General features: G+C 36.6%; 3 protein-coding genes and 1 pseudogene across 4 annotated transcripts; all 4 read left to right on the forward strand.

Moving 5' to 3' along the window:
* Nucleotides 1-233: 233 nt before the first annotated feature.
* On the forward strand, nt 234-4286 carry LOC147385397 (SPX (SYG1/Pho81/XPR1) domain-containing protein / zinc finger (C3HC4-type RING finger) protein-like protein). Its single transcript, XM_086423395.1, has 6 exons — nt 234-807; nt 2686-2930; nt 3029-3277; nt 3364-3501; nt 3647-3705; nt 3781-4286. The coding sequence occupies exons 1-6, from the start codon at nt 600-602 to the stop codon at nt 3884-3886; spliced, it is 1005 nt and encodes a 334-aa protein (XP_086279521.1). The 5' UTR covers nt 234-599; the 3' UTR covers nt 3887-4286.
* A 505-nt stretch (nt 4287-4791) lies between these two features.
* On the forward strand, nt 4792-6552 carry LOC147385398 (strigolactones hydrolase CXE15-like; annotated as a pseudogene). The gene is made up of 3 exons (XR_015171858.1): nt 4792-4850; nt 5030-5651; nt 5920-6552. The product of XR_015171858.1 is annotated as a strigolactones hydrolase CXE15-like (transcript).
* Nucleotides 6553-8994: 2442 nt separating this feature from the next.
* Nucleotides 8995-11570, forward strand: LOC147385399 (strigolactones hydrolase CXE15-like). The gene is made up of 2 exons (XM_086423950.1): nt 8995-9728; nt 11159-11570. Exons 1-2 carry the CDS (start codon nt 9055-9057, stop codon nt 11463-11465), a joined length of 981 nt encoding a protein of 326 aa, XP_086280076.1. The 5' UTR covers nt 8995-9054; the 3' UTR covers nt 11466-11570.
* Nucleotides 11571-13080: 1510 nt separating this feature from the next.
* On the forward strand, nt 13081-15270 carry LOC147385400 (alpha/beta-Hydrolases superfamily protein). The gene is made up of 2 exons (XM_086424034.1): nt 13081-13875; nt 14818-15270. Exons 1-2 carry the CDS (start codon nt 13202-13204, stop codon nt 15122-15124), a joined length of 981 nt encoding a protein of 326 aa, XP_086280160.1. The 5' UTR covers nt 13081-13201; the 3' UTR covers nt 15125-15270.
* The last annotated feature ends 1731 nt before the right edge of the window (nt 15271-17001 follow it).

A 17001-nucleotide genomic window follows, 5' to 3' on the forward strand; every position in this document is an offset into this window, starting at 1 on the left:
AATTGGAGTGGTGTGTTAATACCCAAGAAGCTATCCAATCAGCTCTAGATCCACTTTTACTGATTTGGTTCAAGATCGAACCGATCCAATTAGAATCCGGACAAATTATTCGCGACGCGGCTTCTTGTAACTTTAAAAGCTAGGCCACATGCCAACCATGCGTGTGCCACAAGTCAAACCACAAACAGTTGGAGAGCCTAATATCCGCTATTTAAAAGGTCTTCTATTTCTAGATTTGCACGTCTCCATTGGCTTCAGAGTATCTATCGGATTTCGTCTCGTCCTTCCTAGGCGATCGAACCGACTTTTTTTTTTCTTCTCTCTCTCCAATTTAGGGTTTCGAAATTCGAAGAGAGAAAAGCTATGTAAATTTCTGTTACGAGCTTCACTGTTTATCATCTTTTGATCTGTTAGGGTTCGAAGAACCAACAACTTTCGATCTTTAGTAATTTAGGATTTTATCTTGATTTCTTCATTACTTGTGATCGGATCCATCTAGCTGCCGATTATTTTCGATAATTTATTTTGGTGTTTACTTAATCGAAGAATTCGTTTTCTTTGTTGTGAAAGTTATATTTGCATGATTTATTCCATACGAGATGAAGTTTGGAGAGACATTTACAGAGTATCTCCATGGAGATCAGGAACAGTTTCTGGACAAATTCTCTCACGTGGAGTACAAGCGACTCAAGAAAGTTCTCAAGAGCTGTAGGAGTTGTCGTGCAGCTCAGGATTGTTGCAATGGAGCATCACGTGAGGAGGAGAATGGTGCATCTTTACAGTTCTGCCAATGTGAATCTTGTCCATGTATGTTTTAATTTATAATTGAATTTATTCTTAAATGAGTTTATTTTCATGAATTTTTTTATAATTGAATTTATTCTTAAATGAGTTTATTTTCATGAATTTATAATTGAATTTTTTTGCTATTTTTTTTAATGGTATCTCTGCTTACCCCTTTCTATGTGTTGTTGTCTGTGGTGTGCGACAGGCTTGATTTTCGTTGCAAGCTTGAATGAAAAAAAATGGAAAATTTATCTCTAATAAGCTCATTGCTTGTTTGTAGTTTTCGACAATGTAATTAGGTATCTATTTTCATAGATCAATCATGGTTTTAAATCTCGTCCGAGACTGAGATGACTCGTCCCATATGTCTCGGTATCATCCACCAACCAGATGGATAGAAAAGGCAAACGTATCGGACGACATTTAAAACCATAGGTCATTTTTCTCATTGTTGAAGGAGACAACTCAAACAAATAGGAAAACTCGTCCGAGACGACTCGGTCTCGTTCATGGACGAGCCGTCAAAACGAGTTTTCAAAACATGAGATCAATTGCTCTCATAAACTCAAGGTAGTGTAACCATCGTCTCTGTGATGTAAATTACAATTTCACTGAACATTTTAACTTCTTTGTCATTCTTACACCAATGTTTTTAAGTAGACGAGTGATGTTGTCAAAGTCTTGAAGTGTCCAAAAAAGTTCATGCCTCTCTTTATTACGAAGAGGTCAACATCCTTTGCAAGATTATGGAGATTAGGAATAAAAAGAAAAGAATAAGTGATTGTGGGAAAATTTGGCTTGACTCAGGGTTCTTAATTTTTTCCACGATCCAATGGTTAATTTTCTCACAATATATCGAGCAAAATATCATTGTTAAATGCAAACATATATTGGATGCCTTTATATGAACCACCTTCCCACAAGCATAGTCAAACATCAACTCCATCTTCATTCTTTTTAATGGGTATAGGGTTTTTGATACAAGGTGTGTTTGGTATTGTCACTCACATACTTTATTAACTTAAACAAGTTGGCACCTTCAATTCCATCTCTCATTTTCTTGAACAATTCTTCATTTTTTCTTTGTCGTATTAATAAATCATGAACTTTATATTTGAAATATCATAATCTTTTTGGCCATCAAATGTTTCCACTACAAATGGGCACTTGTCACTTCCTCTATATTTCATTAGCTAGCTATTTAACGAATGCCTTTCCCACACAACTAAAATGTTTCGATTCACTTTGTGGCGAAGCCCTTTGTTACAACTCCTATTTTTTCAAGAATCAAACACCCAAACTACGATAAATTAATTTCAGGAACATACGGAAACCTCTGTATATCATAGAGAACAATAAAAATAAAAATCAACACACAAGCACAATGCAATACATTACGTGGTTTGCCCACAAGTGAGCTACATCGACAAGCAACTTGGAAAGAGGAAATCCACAAAATAAATAAATAAAAGAAAATGGGTTGTACCTCCTTTAACCGGAAGGAATTTTCTATGGATCATTGAGGGGTGGCCAGGCCCTTGCATTAACCACTGGGCTAGGATTGATTAGATATCTAGGACTGGCTGGGCCCGAGTTAGGTACTTACATCTTGGAAGGGTTTTGGGTCTTGGCCGGGCCAATTTGCATCCCTAACTGCCATCCATTTCCATTGCCATCTTCTGTTGGCAATGCTGTTTCTCTTTGTTAACTTTCATCCATGTTTTTCTTTGTCCAACCAATTCAGTTGTTGATATTGTAGTGTAACCTTTTTTTTTCCTTATCTGTTAGCAAAAAAGAGAGTTATTTTGGTATACAACACTTTTTTTTTTCTTTTCCTTTTCTAGTAGCTATGGTACAGGTGAATGTTGATACTAAATATATGTGTGTTCTGTACTGTAGTGTGTGATCAGAAGTTCTTTTCTGAGTTAATGAAAGAGGCTTCAGAAATAGCTGGATGTTTTAGTTCAAAAGTAAGACGTCTCCTCCATATTCACGTTTCCACCGGATTGCAGAGATACATTCTGTGCCTGGTTCATTGTTTTACAAATGATAAGCAAGCCATGGTTCAACAAGGTCAAATGTTGATTGAATACATTACAATGAATGCAATTGCGATACGGAAAATTCTTAAGAAATACGATAAAGTAAGAGCAGGATTAGAACCCTTTCCATTTGGTGTTTGAATGTCAAATTGATCTTCTGTGATGCACAACGCCTTACGAAATCTTTAACTCTTTGATAGGTACATAGCTCCGTAAACGGCAGAAATTTTGGAACTAAGATGCGGGCCGAGCACATAGAGCTTCTCCAATCACCTTGGCTAATTGAATTAAGTGCATTCTATATAAATTTCATTGGATCTAATATTGGCGAATCTGGCAAGTTATCCCATCAGTTCTCTTGTGATTTCAGTGCTGCTCAGTCTCTAATGACATTAACAGTTTCAGATTCTGTGAAGCTAGAATATAATCTGACTTGCGCTATTTGCTTGGTAAAATCTTGCTTGTGTTTTATTCCAACTTGGTCATATAGTGGCATAGCTTTTGCTTATTCGTCTTTGGTTGTGTATTTTCACAGGATACTGTTTTTAATCCTTACGCTTTGAGTTGTGGTCATCTGTTCTGCAAAGGTTGTGCTTGTTCAGCAGCTTCTGTGATGATATTCGAAGGCCTTAAGGCTGCGCCTCCAGAAGCAAAGTGTCCTGTTTGTAGAGAGGTAATATTACTTGATTACCTTCTGAAAAGGTCTCAAGTTTATGTCAATTCTTCTTTCTTTATTTCTTTCCCTTTTGGGTAAAATACAAAGAGTGGCATTGTCTCTTCAAACATTTTTTTTTCTCGTTTACTTGTTCTGAATGCAGGTTGGAGTATATGCTAATTCAGTGCACATGAATGAACTAGATTTGCTCTTGAAAAACAGGTGATAGAAATCAGCTGGAAATTCTCATTTATTTAAGAGAAATTTCATCCTCACTGATGCTCAAAAATCTTTCAGGTGCAAAAAGTATTGGAAAGAGAGGCTTGTTGCCGAACGTGCTGAATCGGTAAAGCAAGCTAAAGAGTACTGGGACTCGCAGACTAAATTTGTGCTTGGTATTTGACAATTTCTTCTTTGAGTAGTGAAGCTGGAAAAAGTGGGAAAACTCTTAATTTTTGTTGACAGTTGTAGATTGCGATGAAGTGAGCTCAGTATGCAGGTAATAGGTTGCTTGGTTGATGAAGAAACTAGTTCTTTTACATAAATTTTGTTGAGAGAAAGACATTAATTCATGCGTGCAAGGATTGGACTTTCTGTTGGGGAGTTCTATGCGAGGAACTCTTCACTCAATAAGCCATTTAGATGGTTTAACTTGTATTTATTTATTTTTATATTTTTCTTAAAAATTGATGTGTATTTTGAGCTCTGATTCAAGATTTTATTTGGTATGTTACATATAATTTCCTTTATTGGTACGTTATAAAATAAAATTGAAATGGGAAATATTATGGTCCATTTCTTCAGTTTGGTGTCATTTTTCATGCCATTTCCCTTGGTTTGAAGTAAAAAGTTTTTTCTTAGGATAAGAAAATCATTTTGAGAGCCATCGTGAAAACTTTGATCATGTCTAGAAGAGTTATTTGAAATGAGAAGGGTGTCCCTACCGATGATGGGTCTTATTTACTCTTAACCTCAATTGAGGTGCAGGCACTTGGCCTAGGGTAGCTGTTAAGGGGTACCGTCTTGGGAGATCTCCCAAGCCATGAACATGTTTGCGTGTAAGTTTTATATTTATTTTCGTTTTCCACGTACATGTAGCCTATAACTTGGCCAGGCCAGTTTTCATAGTGGACTCACACGAGCTTTTGACCCATTGAGTTGATCGAAATCAACTGAGTTGACTTGACTTGTTGAGGTTTAAAATTACCAATAATCTAAAACATCTTTCTCTATCTATCTGTATTTCATTTTACTTGTATCGATTTTCCTTGAGGTACAACAATCAGTTCTCAAGAAGGAAAAGCATCTATGGTTCTGTACAAACCACCAAGTCCACGCAGTGCTGGGGACAGTGTTGTAGGAAGACGGTGAGTGTAAAATTAATCTTATCACGCCACCAATATATATTATCATTTATCTTCTCTATTATCATTTATCTCATGTTAGGATGTAAACAATATATATCCATAGAAGAACATATATATCACGCCACCAACATAAATTCTAAAACAAAAACCTAATCCCCACCTCTCTTTTAACTCGTTCCCTGTCCCGTGTATATAGTGAATGGTTCTATTGTTCGCTCAACTAAACCAGGCATTGATGTCTCCATCCACAACGATGGTTCCGTTCTATGGAAGGACGTACTCTTTGATCCCACCCACAGTCTTCACCTCCACCTCTACAAGCCTTCCTCTTCACCATCCACCACCGCCAAGCTCCCTATCTTCTACTACATCTGCTGTGGCGGCTTCTGCATCGGCTCCTGCACTTGACCCAATTGTCAAAACTACTGTTTCCGTCTCGCTTATGAACTTCAAGAAGTAATCGTTTCACTGGATGACCGACTTGCACCTGAGAATCGGCTTCCAGCTGCCATCGAGGATGGATTCGTGGATCCAAGCTCAAACTGTGTCTGAGAATCCTGATTCTTGGTTGAGTGATGTGGCCGATTTTGGACGAGTTTTCATCTCTGGAAGCTTGGCTGGTGGAAATATTGCTCATAATTTGGCTATTCAACTCAGTGACAGATCAGACAAGTTAGCGCCGGTTCATGTGCGAGGTTATGTGCTTATGGCACCATTTTTTGTTTTTGGAGGGACGATTTGTATGAGGTCTGAGGCTGAGGGACCGAAGGACGATTTCTTGAATTTGGAACTAATTGATAGGTAAACGTTTTGAAACTTCATTTTTCAATGAAATATTTATTTCAATGTCATTTCACACTTTTGTGTCCAACGAAGAATGAGTTAGACATGTACATGGTTGATCCATGAGCAATACCATATCCTCGATCTAGATTCTAGACCCTAAGCTATCAGATTTTGTTGGATTGGATTGGATCAGATTGTGACTCTGATCCAATTGATTGATCGACAGTCCTACTCATTCATTCAAAATGTTACTGTTACATTACATTCAATTGCCTCCTAACAGGTTTTGGAGGCTGTCAATACCAGTTAGAGTTACTACAACCAATATCGGATCAAACCGCATCAATTCATGGGGAAAGGAAATCGAGTAGGTGGAGTTCGAGGGAAAGCACCATGGCTTCATTAACGTTGATCCATATAATGAAGCATCAAATAAGTTGATGCAAATCATCAAACGTTTCATCACTCAAAATTCTGGCTAGTTTTTTTAGTTGGTGACCATTCCTCTGTGTGTGCGTGTTTCACTTTTGAATGTTTGTAAGCTTTTATAATGCCACTCAGATATGCATCCCTTTTGCAATGAGTAATTGTGTTTTGTGTCACAGTAAATAGTTCCATTATCTTTGTGTGATCGATATCCAAATAAGTAGGCATAGTTCTTCTTCTGGTTGAAGAATCCCAAACCCATGTCGACACTCGCAACACCACCAGATTGAACCACCTGGTCGGAAAGTTAGTTCTAAATGTCCTATATATTACATGTACCTGTAAATAAAAATCTCATTCCATGCAATAGTTAGTTGCTCTACAAGCATCTAGTTTTGCACCAAAACCCCTGCCTTGAAATCTAAGCAGCTACCCAATGTGACGTGTGCCTAATTGTAAACTGTGGTCTTGGCATGGAATCTGAGCCAGTGAGGGTGATTATGTTAGGTGGGCTATATTTGACAATTCTTCGTCATATAAACCTTATCCCATTTATGGATGACAAAATTAATCCTTTTTCGTCATCTATTCTTTGGAGAGCTTTTTCAGCTTTCCACTCCTCAAGATTTGAACTTTCTTCTGGTGATGGCTTGCTTTTGATCTGATGGCCTCCTTTTGCCGATAATGAGTTGGTGGTCTTCAGTCTGCTTCAATCACCAAAACGGAGGAAAGAAGCCAAATTGATGGGCTTTGGGCCTCTTGGGCTTTTGTTTTGAACACGAGTAGGATTAGAAATACTTCAAAATGAACACTTGGGTTCTTGGGATTTTGGACTTTACATTGTAACCAAGTTTTGGAATCCTTGTTTATAAGTGGGTTTGAGTAATTTGAGGTGTCTACAAAGGGTAAATCAGGAGGCCATCCAATTTCAAACACACGACCAAAGGGAGCAATGCCCCGTTACTAGTTTTTCTGCTAACCCTACCCCCATGGAGGTTCCTATACATTGTCTAGATAGCTAGCAACCTTGTAAAAATAAATCATTCCATGTAATAGTTGCAGGCTTGCAACAACTTATGCCACAAGCACATCTAGTTCATCACCAAAACCACTACCTTGAACTCTAAGCAATTATCCATGTTCCCTATGCCTAATTGTAAATTGTTGGTCTAACATGGAATCTGATTTTGTGAGGGTGATTATTGGGATTTTGGACTTTACACTGTAACCAAGTTTGGAATCATTTTTTATATGTGGGTTTGAGCAATTTAAGGTGTTTACAAAGGATAAATCAGGAGGCCACCTAATTTCAAACACATGAATTGAGGGAGCAAAGCCCCATCACTAGTTTTATTGCTAACCCTACCCCCATGGAGGTTCCTCTACATTGTCCAGATAGCTAGCCACCTTGTAAAAATAAATAATTCCATGCAATAGTTGCAGGCTTGCAACAACTTAATGCCACAAACATCTAATTCTTCACCAAAACCACTACCTTGAACTCTAAGCAGTTATCCATGTTCCCTGTGCCTAATTGTAAATTGTGGTCTAACATGGAATCTGATCTTGTGAGGGTGATTATTGTTATGAATTTTGGATATATTTGTTCAATAGGATTAAGGAGAAATATCAAAGAAAATCAAAAAACAAATCATAGAACACAAAATTTACGTGATTCGGCAACAATGCCTACGTCCACGGGCAAATCCAGTCTTTTTCACTAAGAAATCAAACAAGAACAATAATAGAAAAAAATCGCTCAAGGTTTTAATTCCAAACCCAAGCCTTGAAACCCTTGTACACCCATCTCCCTATCTCTCTCAAACCTAGAAGTAGAAAATCTTATTCTCTTTGAAAAAAAACCTTCCACATCAACACAATGTCTAACAAAGTCAGTTCAACCTTTTCCTTTACAAAAATGTCCTTTTTTTGTTATCTTGAAAAACCCTTTAATTAATATTTTAACTTATAAATAAACCTTCTATACATGGGCGTTTCCACGTGTCACCTTCTACTTTTTATATAAGGGTGATTTAGACTTACACCCTATGTTTTAAAAATAATAACATGCATCCCTTGACCTCGGTCTTCTACATAGACTAAGGTGAAAAGACTTGAACACCTTCATCTTCAACCTCTAATATAAAATAAAATAAACACATTTTCTTTTAAAAATTAATCATCTTCAACCTCAATGGATAAAATTTTAACCTTCGTCAAATATCTTAAGATTTTATCTACTTCCAGTCTTCAACTTTCAAATCTTAAGGTAAGATAGAATTCTTGAGGAAGTATAAAATGAAGAAATTTTGAGTTGAAAAATCTAGGGTGTTTTCTAGAAAGAAGGCAATGTAGAAATGATGAATTAAAATAAGGTTGAATAGTTTAAAGTTACCCTAGAGGTTGAAGAGCATGAAGATGACTCGTTTTGAGAAGAATAGACAAATAAGATTCTTAAGAAAATTAAAAATGATGAGATTTTGGGTAAAAAAAATCTAGGATTTTATGTAAAGGATTAGTTCTAGGTGAAAAATGATGAATTGAAGATTAAGTTGAATAAATATACCGTGGAAGTTGGAGAACTTGAAGAGGAATGGTTATAAAAAGATAAATCTAAGTTTTTTTTACTAGAGGTTGAAGATGATAGCATTTTAGTCTTTTCCCCTTATTCTATTTAGAAGATTAAGGTTAAAGGATGCATGTAATAATTTCAAAACATAAGAGTGTATCTCTAATATCAAAAAAAATGTAGGGGTCATGTCTAAATCACCCTTTATATAAAAGGATTAGACACTATTTTTACTCCATGTGTCAACATAGATTAATTTTAAGAGTAAGAATTATAATCTCAACCGCATGTTGGTATGCAAATATCCAAATAATTATAATATATAAAAAGAAAAGAACAAACACATCACGGTCACACAACTTTAAGTCCACAATCACAATCCAAATCACCACAGAGAGAGAGAGAGAGGAGAGAGAGAGAGAGATGTCTACCGTCAGCACTACTCCTTACGAGGTCGACGAGTGCCGAGGCGTCCTCCGTGTCTTCAGCGATGGCTCCATAGTTCGTTCAACCAAACCAAACTTTGATGTCCCTGTCCTCGAAGATGGTTCGGTCCTATGGAAAGATGTCCTCTACGATCCCACCCGCAATCTTCAACTCCGCCTCTACAAGCCTTCCTCCTCACCATCCACTACTGCCAAGCTCCCTATCTTCTACTTCATACACGGCGGCGGCTTCTGCATCGGCTCCCGCACTTGGTCCACTTTTCAAAATTACTGCTTTCGTCTCGCTTCTGAGCTTCAAGCTGTAATCGTCTCACCTGATTATCGGCTGGCGCCTGAGAATCGGCTCCCAGCCGCCATCGATGATGGATTCATGGCTGTAAAGTGGCTCCAAGCTCAAGCCGTATCCGATAATCCTGATTCGTGGTTGAATGATGTGGCCGATTTTGGACGAGTTTTCATCTCTGGTGACTCGGCTGGTGGAAATATTGCTCATAATTTGGCGACTCGACTCGGACCTGGATCGAACGAGTTAGCCCCGGTTTGTGTGCGAGGTTATGTGGTTTGGGGGCCGTTTTTTGGCGGGACGGCCCGTACGAAGTCTGAGGCGGAGGGATCCAAGGAAGCTTTCTTGAATTTGGAGCTCATTGATAGGTATAACACGTGTCAAACTTTAATTTCCCTGAAATTCAGTCTACAAATGTCGTTCCACGACGACCAATGAGTGAATGACATATGGCACTCTCATCCATTATGCTCCACATACTTCCGATTCACAGGTAAAGGAGACCAGTTACCTGACCCAATTATCAGAACTAAAATCGGTTTAAATGAAGGTTGGGTATGGTTTGGATCCAATTCTGTTTGTGATCTCTGTTGAATGTTTAGCTCTGTTCCTAGTTCGATTCATTCGGATCTTGTGATTGAGGATATCAATCCAACTTGATTTGGGAAACCACTTATTCATAGGAATTACAAATTGGATTGATTGTTAATTAAGTTATGATTTTCTGACACCCCCTTTGACACAAGCCCCTTGACGTGGTATGGGTTAGAATCATAGATGTTTTCTTTCGGGATACACAATTGTACATCTCCATGAATGTGTGTAGTTGTGTGTCCCGAGAAAAAGAATTTATGATTCTAGCACATGCTACGTCAGAAATATATGAGGGCATGCATCAGAGGGGCGGTCAGAAAATCATTATTCTTGTTAATTACTGTAGAGGATATTTTTTGAAAAAAACAACACGTAGTAATTTTGAGGAAACTTAATGTCCAAATTATAGGACAACATAACCAAACATCCAAAATAACAGAGAATGATAAAAAAGGTCAGATTAGCTTTTCATTGAGCTTCAAGAGAAAGTACGTGAGTTACGAATCCTATAAAATAAGGAGTATAATTGTATCCGTGAAAATCAAGACAAATCCCTAAATTCGTGTAATTCTTCAAATGGAAATCAAGGAAAAAATCTAGGAAGATCTAAGGGAGGAAATCTCTATAAATGCATTGGTGCAAGGCACTAAAAATTTACAATTTCTCTCTGAAAATATCATACTCTACTTCATATCTTAAAAATTTTAATTTGAGCGTCAGAGTGGTGTTGCTGCACAGGCACACCCAGGAAAACAGGAAGGAAAAATACTTTTATCAGTGAGAATCATGAGGTAGTGAAAGTTTTTGCATTTACAATTACTTTTTCAATTTTGATCTTAATCCCCTTTTGAGCAACTAATTGAATTTATTCTAAGAAATCAATAATTTAGTTTGGACCATAAAATAAATTTTATTTAAATAACAAAATTAATCCTTTTTTAATCTAGTTTGAGAATAAAATTTTCCAACATATGTTTGGGCATGAATCATGTAATAATGGTCGTGTGGTTATAATCGATACCTGTCTCATATGATCCCATATAAAATTGGTAGAGATAAAATTATCCCAACTATTTTCATGTTTAACTATATTGGATTGGATCGGATCGGATCAGATTATGACTCTAGTCCCAATCCATTGACAGTCCTACTTATTAATTGGATATTTTATTTGTTACATTACATTTACCATGCCTCTTAACAGGTATTGGAGGCTATCATTACCAGTTGGATACACTACAGACCACCCATTGGTGAACCCGTTTGGACCGGATAGCCCAAGCCTTGAATTGGTAAAGTTTGATCCGATATTGGTGGTGGTTGGTGGAAGTGATTTACTAAAAGATCGAGTCGAAAATTATGCTCGTAAATTGAAAGAATGGGGAAAGAAGATCGAGTATGTGGAGTTTGAAGACCAGCAACATGCCTTTTGTACCATGGATCCCAATTCGGAAGCATCGAACAAGGTGATGCAAATCATCAAAGGATTCATCGCTCAAAATTCTGACTAAGATTTTTAGTTGGTGATTGTTCTCTTGTGTGCCTCCACGTGTGTTCGTATTTCACTTTAATAAGTTTTTTAAACTTTGATTAAGAATAAAATGGACTTAAAAGAATATTCCATGTGTAAAAAAAAATGTACTGAGAGTTCCATACTCTTCCTGGATTCAACGATCTACTTGGTCTCTATGATAAGTATTATATTGAGAAGTTTGATGAATTTGATGGTGATCGTATTCTAAATATCAATAAAGAAAAAAAGAGCAAGAAAATGGAAGAAACAGGGATGAAATCGGATTCAAATCCCATATTTTACTCATTTGTGTTTCTATTTGTTCCACAATACATCTTACTTTACAAAATCAAAAGATAATAAAGAGAGAATGATTAGACTTTCATAAGTAAAAAAAAAGATCATTATTAAGGCATAAAATGGGTCGAATTTTATCTGAAATAAGAGTGACCCGAATAAAAAAATGGGTCGATGACACTTGATCCAAGTCCAATGTAAATCCATACCTATATTCACTTGGATCCAAATGATATATTGCTTTGAAAATTATATTTTTACGTCATTGATATTTAAAATAAAATATCATTCGAAAAAAAAAAAGTTCAATCTGAAACTTCTAACCCCATTAAAAGTGATTTAGAATGTGGGTCGTCAATTTTTTGTCAATTTTTGCCAATAATTTGTAAATCATTTTTAATGGATTTAGAAGTTTTAGATTGAGCTGGTTATTAGTGAGGATGATCTTCTCATCATAGTGACCATCCTTGCAAAAAATCAGTTCAATCCAAAACCTCTAACCCATATTTTGAAAAATCATTGTTTTTACATATGTCCCATGAACTGCCCCTATATATATAGTATAGAAATTAGAATATATATATATATATATATATATATATATATATAATATATATATATATATATATATAATATATATATAGCAAAAAATTGTTGAACGATCCGAAATTATCGGTTCCAAATTGTGACCCTCAGGATTATACCTCATATTGCACATCTAGATTGGGATGTGTGTAGGAAACATATATGATTTTTCACTCATATCTTGATAAAAAACATCTATGGTTCCAAGACACTTCCAGGTGAGGTATGTGTGATATAAGCTATAAACTTGAAATCACTTCAACAATATTATAGTTTTAAATAGAATAATTCTGAAGTTACTTCAAAGATTGACCTCATTTCACACTTTGGTGGTGCGGACGTGTGCATGAACCATATATGCTTGGAATGTATGTATAAAACCATAGATGCTTTTCATCCAGATACGAGCGAAAAGCATCTATGACTATGTGTGCATCTCCACATCAGCAATGTGAAAATCAATGTCAATTTTAACGTTACTCTAACACGATTCTATATGCTTTTCATGGAGATACAAGTGAAAAGCATATATGATTTTGTGTGCATCTCGAAGATAGAAAAGTGCAAAATGAGGTCACTCCAACTAGACTCAATCAAAACGCCTCTCTCAATCACATATTGGTCGGTAAACAATCCAAATCCATTATAAAAAGAAAAGAACAAACACATCACGCCAAACAATTCAAATCCATTATAATAAGAAAAGAACAAATACATCACTCCACCAACTTAAGTCCAAAATCCCAAACCTAATCACCATCTTTCTTTCTTTAACTCATTCCATGTCCCAAGTCCTAACCACTATATTCACACTCACCACACCAATCCACACACACACACACACACACACAGATGTCTACCGTCAGCACTACTCCTTACGAGGTCGACGAGTGCCGAGGCGTCCTCCGTGTCTTCAGCGATGGCTCCATAGTTCGTTCAACCAAACCAAGCTTTGATGTCCCTATCCTCGACGATGGTTCGGTCCTATGGAAAGATGTCCTCTTCGATCCCACCCACAATCTTCACCTCCGCCTCTACAAGCCTTCCTCCTCACCATCCACTACTGCCAAGTTCCCTATCTTCTACTACATCCACGGTGGCGGCTTTTGCATCGGCTCTCGCACTTGGCCCAATTGTCAAAATTACTGCTTTCGTCTCGCTTCTGAGCTTCAAGCTGTAATCATAGCGCCGGATTATCGGCTGGCGCCTGAGAATCGGCTCCCAGCCGCCATCGATGATGGATTCATGGCTGTAAAGTGGATTCAAGCTCAAGCCGTATCCGATAATCCTGATTCGTGGTTGAATGATGTGGCCGATTTTGGACGAGTTTTCATCTCTGGTGACTCGGCTGGTGGGACTATTGCTCATCATTTGGCTACTCGACTCGGTCCTGGGTCGAACGAGTTAGCTCCGGTTTGTGTGCGAGGTTATGTGCTTTTGGCGCCGTTTTTTAGCGGGACGGTCCGTACGAGGTCTGAGGCGGAGGGACCCAAGGAAGCTTTCTTGAATTTGGAGCTCATTGATAGGTAACACGTGTCAAACTTTTTTATTTTTCCCTGAAATTCATTCAGTCTTCAAATGTCGTTTCACGCTTTCGTGTCTAACAACCAATGAGTGAATGACATATGGCACTCTCATCCATGATGCTCCACTTACGATTCATTTGTACAGGAGACCAGGTACGTGACCCAATTATCAGAATTAAAATCGGTTTAAAATAAAGGTTGGGTATGGATCGAATATAGTTTGGATCCAATTCTGTTTGTGATCTCTGTTGAATGTTTAACTTTGGTCCTAATTCGATTTATTCAGATCTTGTGATTGAGGATGTGAATCCAAATTGGACTGATTGTTAATTGAGTGGTGATTTTCTAACACCCCCTCTAACATATGTCTCCTAATGTGGCATGATTTAGAATCATTGATGTTTTCCCTCAGGATACATAATTGTACATCTCCATAAATGTGTGTAGTTGTGTATCCTGAGAAAAAGAATCTATGATTCTAACACATGCTACGTCAAAAGTGTATGGGGGCATGTGTCAGAGGGGCGGTCAGAAATTCATTATTCTTCTTAATTATCTTTTCAATTTTGATCTTAATCCCGTTTTAAGCAACTAATTGAATTTATTCTAGGAAATCAATAATTTAGTTGGACTATAAAATAAATTTTATTTAAATAATAAAATTAATCCTTTTTTAATCTAGTTTGAGACTAAAAAATTTCAACGTATGTTTGGGCATAAATCATGTAATAATGGTCTTGTGGTTATAATCGATATATATCTCATATGGTCACATATAAAATTGATCGAGATAAAATTATCCCAACTATTGGATTTCATGTTTAACTTTATCGAATTAGATCGTATCAGATTAGATTATGACTCTAGTCCTGATCCATTGACAGTCCTACTTATTAATTGGATATTTTATTGTTACATTACATTCCGCATGCCTCTTAACAGGTTTTGGAGGCTATCAATACCAGTTGGAGACACTACAGACCACCCATTGGTGAACCCGTTTGGACCGGATAGCCCAAGCCTTGAATCGGTGCAGTTTGATCCAATATTGGTAGTAGTTGGTGGCAGTGATTTACTAAAAGATCGAGCCAAAGATTATGCTCGTAAATTGAAAGAATGGGGAAAGAAGATCGAGTATGTGGAGTTTGAAGACAAGCAACATGGCTTTTTTACCATCGATCCCAACTCTGAAGCATCAAACAAGTTGATGCAAATCATCAAAGGATTCATCGCTCAAAATTCTAACTAATATTTTTAGTTGGTGATTGCTCTCTTGTGTGCCTCCATGTGCGTTCGTGTTTCACTTTAATAAGTTTTTTAAACTTTGATTAAGAATAAAATGGACTTAAAAAAGAATATTCCATGTGTAAAAACAAATATACAGAGACTTCCATATACTCTTCTCAGGATTCAACGATCTACTTAGTCTCTATGATTAGTATTATATTGAGAAGTCTGATGAATTTGATGGCGAAATTTGTTCCACAATACATCCTATTTTACAAAATCAAAATATAATAAAAAGAGAGTGATTAGACTTTGACAAAAACGATAGGTTATTATTAAGGCATAAAATGGGCTAGATTTTATCTGAAATCAGAGTGATTTGAATTTAATGAGTTTGGACGCTTTAGACCCGAATAAAAAAATGGGTCGATGACACTTGATCTGAGTCAGATCTAGATCCATACCTATATTCACCTAGATCCAAATAATATATTGTTTTGAAAATTATATTTTTACATATTCCAATGTATCATTTTTCTACTATTTTAATATAATATGAATTCTTATAAAATAATAAAATTATTATAATAAATCCCGAGGGGTTGGCCTAATGGCAATTTCAGACTGATAAGTGATTAATTCTTGTAGGTCATGAGTTTGATACCAAGTATTAGCATTAATTCCTCAAGGGCCACCTGTGAGGGCGCCCACTCACTTACTTGGTGTGTATGATGTGCAAGCATTGCATATTTCCCGAGAATAGTCCTTGGACAAGACCCTGATCTATGGATTGGGCAAAGCCCAAATACTAGCCCGGTCTACAGGGATACCTGATTATCAAAAAAAATTGTATAATATAGAAATTAGAAAAGAAATATAACAAAAAATTGTTGAACGATCCGAAATTATCCGACTCAAATCAAGTTATTCGGTCGGGATGTATTTGGATTTAGTGAAAGTAAAATGATTTGGACATAATTTTAACTGTTGGGATCTGAGTTGGAGATTCAACCCAAATCAACCCATTTTATGCTAGATGTATACGTGGTTTCAGTATTCCATCCCCATACAGAAATTTTAAAAAACCTTACCAATGATCTAATGTTGGTACACATGGATGGACTAACAGTTTCACAATAGTCAAGAGTAGAACAAAGATCACTACTTTTGAAGTATATTAGAAGCAAAATATTTTAATTTCAAATTGGATCACCAAGAAAATTTGAAAATAGGAATCTCACCACCTACAAAAATAGGGTCCAAGCAATGTCCTTTATATAGTGTTGTATAACTTTGTAACACTGTTACCGTTAAAGTTACTGCTACGGAGATCTCTGCTGCGATGGAGGCCTATTATGTCTTTTATGTTATAAATGAAAACAAAAAACGAATATATATTTTGGCGGGCTACGCCTTTCAATCTTTCCTAAACAAAGGAAACGGCCAAATGAATCCGTTAAAGTTACTCCGCCGAAACCAAGGCATCATCCTTGTTTGCTTCTCAATGAAGCTAAAATTATTAAAATTATTGAGATATTGCTTATTAGTAAATTATGTGAACAGTCGTGTTAGAGTGGCTGTCCGAGGGTATTTTGACGTGGTGGTGTGGGTATGTCCGTAGATGCATTTTACTCTGACATGCGCACTCCACCACATCAAGATATCTCCCATTGAGATTAGTATTAATCTTATGGAGAATAGGATGGGTTATTCCTTACTTCAAGTACAAAAGAGAGAAGTTCAAACTTACAAAACATTGTAACACTTGTTCACACAATTTTAGTAGGAATCCAGTTGGAGTGACCTCAAGCTGAAATCTCATATTACACTTCTTGACGTGAAAGTGGATGGGAATCATCGATTCTTTTTCACTTGTATCTCGATGAAAAATATCTATGA

Source organism: Akebia trifoliata, chromosome 14, assembly GCF_017979445.1.
Source record: "Akebia trifoliata isolate Shusen 1 chromosome 14, ASM1797944v1, whole genome shotgun sequence".
NCBI classification, from domain to species: domain Eukaryota; kingdom Viridiplantae; phylum Streptophyta; class Magnoliopsida; order Ranunculales; family Lardizabalaceae; genus Akebia; species Akebia trifoliata.

Bases quoted from the DNA above. Each gene is read 5' to 3' on its own strand.
- LOC147385400 (XM_086424034.1), top strand. From the start codon at position 13,202: ATGTCTACCGTCAGCACTACTCCTTACGAGGTCGACGAGTGCCGAGGC. The intron at 13,876-14,817 runs GTAACACGTGTC...GCCTCTTAACAG, and splicing joins AATTTGGAGCTCATTGATAG to GTTTTGGAGGCTATCAATAC.
- LOC147385399 (XM_086423950.1), top strand. From the start codon at position 9,055: ATGTCTACCGTCAGCACTACTCCTTACGAGGTCGACGAGTGCCGAGGC. The intron at 9,729-11,158 runs GTATAACACGTG...GCCTCTTAACAG, and splicing joins AATTTGGAGCTCATTGATAG to GTATTGGAGGCTATCATTAC.
- LOC147385397 (XM_086423395.1), top strand. From the start codon at position 600: ATGAAGTTTGGAGAGACATTTACAGAGTATCTCCATGGAGATCAGGAA. The intron at 808-2,685 runs GTATGTTTTAAT...TCTGTACTGTAG, and splicing joins CCAATGTGAATCTTGTCCAT to TGTGTGATCAGAAGTTCTTT. The intron at 2,931-3,028 runs GTAAGAGCAGGA...ACTCTTTGATAG, and splicing joins TTCTTAAGAAATACGATAAA to GTACATAGCTCCGTAAACGG.